This window comes from Cryptomeria japonica, chromosome 2 (genome assembly GCF_030272615.1).
Source record: "Cryptomeria japonica chromosome 2, Sugi_1.0, whole genome shotgun sequence".
Classification (NCBI taxonomy): Eukaryota; Viridiplantae; Streptophyta; class Pinopsida; order Cupressales; family Cupressaceae; genus Cryptomeria; species Cryptomeria japonica.
Genome location: NC_081406.1, coordinates 615,629,239 through 615,632,330, shown reverse-complemented (window position 1 = coordinate 615,632,330; position 3,092 = coordinate 615,629,239). Strand labels below are relative to the sequence as shown.

At 38.7% G+C, this 3,092-nt stretch overlaps 1 protein-coding gene across 1 annotated transcript; it reads right to left on the bottom strand.

Annotated features, from left to right (window-relative positions):
- Nucleotides 1-1,047: 1,047 nt before the first annotated feature.
- On the bottom strand, nt 1,048-2,214 carry LOC131064270 (mitogen-activated protein kinase kinase 9-like). Its single transcript, XM_057998366.2, has one exon. The coding sequence runs from the start codon at nt 2,172-2,174 to the stop codon at nt 1,170-1,172; it is 1,005 nt and encodes a 334-aa protein (XP_057854349.2). The 5' UTR covers nt 2,175-2,214; the 3' UTR covers nt 1,048-1,169.
- Between the last annotated feature and the right edge of the window lie 878 nt (nt 2,215-3,092).

Genomic DNA, 3,092 nt, shown 5'->3' with positions numbered 1-3,092 from the left:
TTATGGATGATGATTAATGATGGATATTTGAGGGTTTTCAGGTCTCCCTCCCCTTTCTACTCTCTCTGTGATTCAAGGTTTTCTACATGGATATAATTTGTGTTTAGGGATTAGAGTTGAATGTATAGTGTTTAGGGCTTTAATATTTCAGGTTTAATATGATTGATAATGAAGGGTTGAGGGTGTACGTATCCATCCCTCCCTCCTTACCCCCTATCTCCCTCCCCCCCCCCTCTCTTCTATCTCTCTCCATGGTTCAAAGCTTTCTTGTATTTAAGTCAATAAAGCACAATGCAATAACACACTTGTGTTATGTTTAGATTTGACTATAATGCATTCCCATTATGGTCTCGGATTGACCTTAATGTGAATGTTCTATAACAGGCTCACATATGGTCTCTAGGGGGCCAAAAACTAGAGTGAGCACTTTTTTCTCCCCCATCTTTGTGCACTTACTTGAAACTAATTGTCACTTGTTGTGATGAGGAAATTATGGTGGCTCCATTATTAAACTAATAAATAGATGCTTTCCTATAATAAATATGTATGGTATGTTTGAAGATCTTAGTACCACACTAGAAGTTTGCATGTAAGATAAGTGGTGTCATAACCATAAGCTAGTAGTGTAGAAGCATGAAGTTATATCCTGGTAGTGAGACAAATCAGAAAACATGCAATAAAAAATGTTGAGTACACATGGGATTTCAATCTAAAAAGGTGTTTCATTAACCCACTCAACATACATATGGCTTTGTATGGCAGGGAGAGTTTGATCAAAGACCCTTCAACGTAACCCCCTTAGAAAATTATATATATGATCAAATAGGTAGTGTTTTTTCACTATTGAATAATGACACAAGGGTTTCATTGAATCCCCTTAGATTAAACATGTAGGTGAAGCACCGTTGTAGTAGCCTCTTTCCTCTCCTATTCATAGGTACATAGCCCTCAATATTAGCTTACTAAGAAATATAATTTTTATTAATTTTGTCATTTTATAATTAATATCAAAATATTATTAAAAAAATAATGATCTTTATTCAAACATTAGAAAAATAAATGAATTAGATTCAAAATCTCGAGAAATTACAATAGAATGTTCGTATCTGATCTGGTTTTTGTGTATCAACCACTCAAGGCAAAATTCCTACCGCCACTGATTGATCAATCTAATTCCCCTTGCAAAAACTGTATTTCTGTGAGATATTGAGAGAATGGAAGGGCGCTGACGGATTGCAGGGCTGCTGAAATTGTGAAGTTCTGTTGACGAATGGATGGTTGAGAAGCTGCGAGGCAGTCCATCTTTTACCTGCGTCCTTTTCAAGACAACATCTGATAAAACTTTGAAACTCCGCAGATGCACTGGCGGGTGCAGAGGGCGGCTCTCCAAAACATATGGCACACATCAGTGTAGGCCAATCTGCTTGCTCTCCATCTGCTCCAAACGGGAAATGACCCAAATAGCATTCCAACAGTGTCAATCCCAAGCTCCAGATATCCCCTGCATACCCATTATATCTTCCGCCATGGCTCTGCGGATCGAATCTTTCGGGGCTCATGTAAGCACATGTTCCCACATAGGAACTGCAGCAGGGATCTGTGGTCTGTGATAAAATCCTGCTCACGCCGAAGTCTGCAATTTTGATTCTCTTGGGATTCTCGCAAATCAAGAGGTTAGAGGGCTTAATGTCTCTGTGAACAATCAGCTCTTTATGAAGGTATTTCAATCCCTCCAGTACTTGCCTGGCGATCTTTGCCAGGGATGACTCAGTCATCTTTGTCTTGTGCTTTAACAAATCGGCAAGGGAGCCTCCATCCATGTATTCCAGCACAAAATTAATGTCCCCCCCATGGTGAAAGACACCCTTACATTTGACAATGTAGCGAGAATCAATTTTCCCAAGGATCTCCATCTCCCTGTTGATGTGGGAAGTGAGGGAGGAATCATGGTCCAGGCGGATAACTTTGAGGGCATAGTAGGTGGAGGATTTAGGGTGGAGGACCTTGTACACAATGCCTCCGCTACCATGCCCGAGATTTCCCACTCTTTCCAAATCAGAGAGCTGTACGCCTTGTTTGGGAGGAAGGGGTAATGGAAGAGGCTTTGGCAGAGGCGCCCTCTGATTTTGCACAGGGATTGGAAGCTTCAATCCCAACCGTTTCTTGGACTCCATCAGGCATCAGTTTGCTATCACTGCTTGGGGAAAAGTGTGTGAGGATGAATGGGTATATAAAGAGGCGTCCATTCCAAATCCTAGAAAGAGTTATTGCGTCATGGATGATGGAAGAAACGAGATTTTTATGATTAAAAAGTGTGAATTTCCTTGGATGAAACTGCCCCTTCAAAGTGAATGAAAGTTCAGAGAAGCAATGAGGAAGCGGTGGTGAAGGTCCCAGTTACAAAATGACTTAAGGAGTGACGTAAGATTGATATGACATTCAGAGAACATTTCAGTTTAGAGTGGATTGATGCCTGCACCGGGGTCAAGAAGCATGGAGGATACGGAAGATCCTTGGCGCGCACTCCACGACTAATAGAAGACGACTCTCAACTAGGTTCTCAAATATACACGTCTCTCATTTGTTCAAACTTTCATTTTGTTTAGCTTATATTTTGTATCTTGATAGGTGTTATTATGTTGACAATGGTATAAAAATTCTCTCAATTTTATATGGTTATATTATTTATTTTAAATTTGATAATTATTTATATGTCAATTTTTTTGAGTTAATATATTTAATTGGAATGTAGGAATCAATTGAAAAAGAGATGTTAACTGTCGAATGTTGGTGCTAAAAATAACGAAGTCCAAATTTGCCTTTTGAATCAGGAGTTGATGTTATATTTGCACAAAAACCTAACTAGCTGAAATAGAGTATACATATATTAATCAAGGAACTTAGAAGTAACAAGAAACTATTCTAGATATCCAATCCTAAACCAAATGAAGAAAAAATGACAGTCCAAGAAGTCTATCAAGTGACACAAAATATCAACCAAAATTTGTAGCCAATAAACCAACTCATATGAAGAACAACAACCAATATTCCAATAGAAAAAAAAAGTAGTCCAAAAGTGGTCAAGATAAATT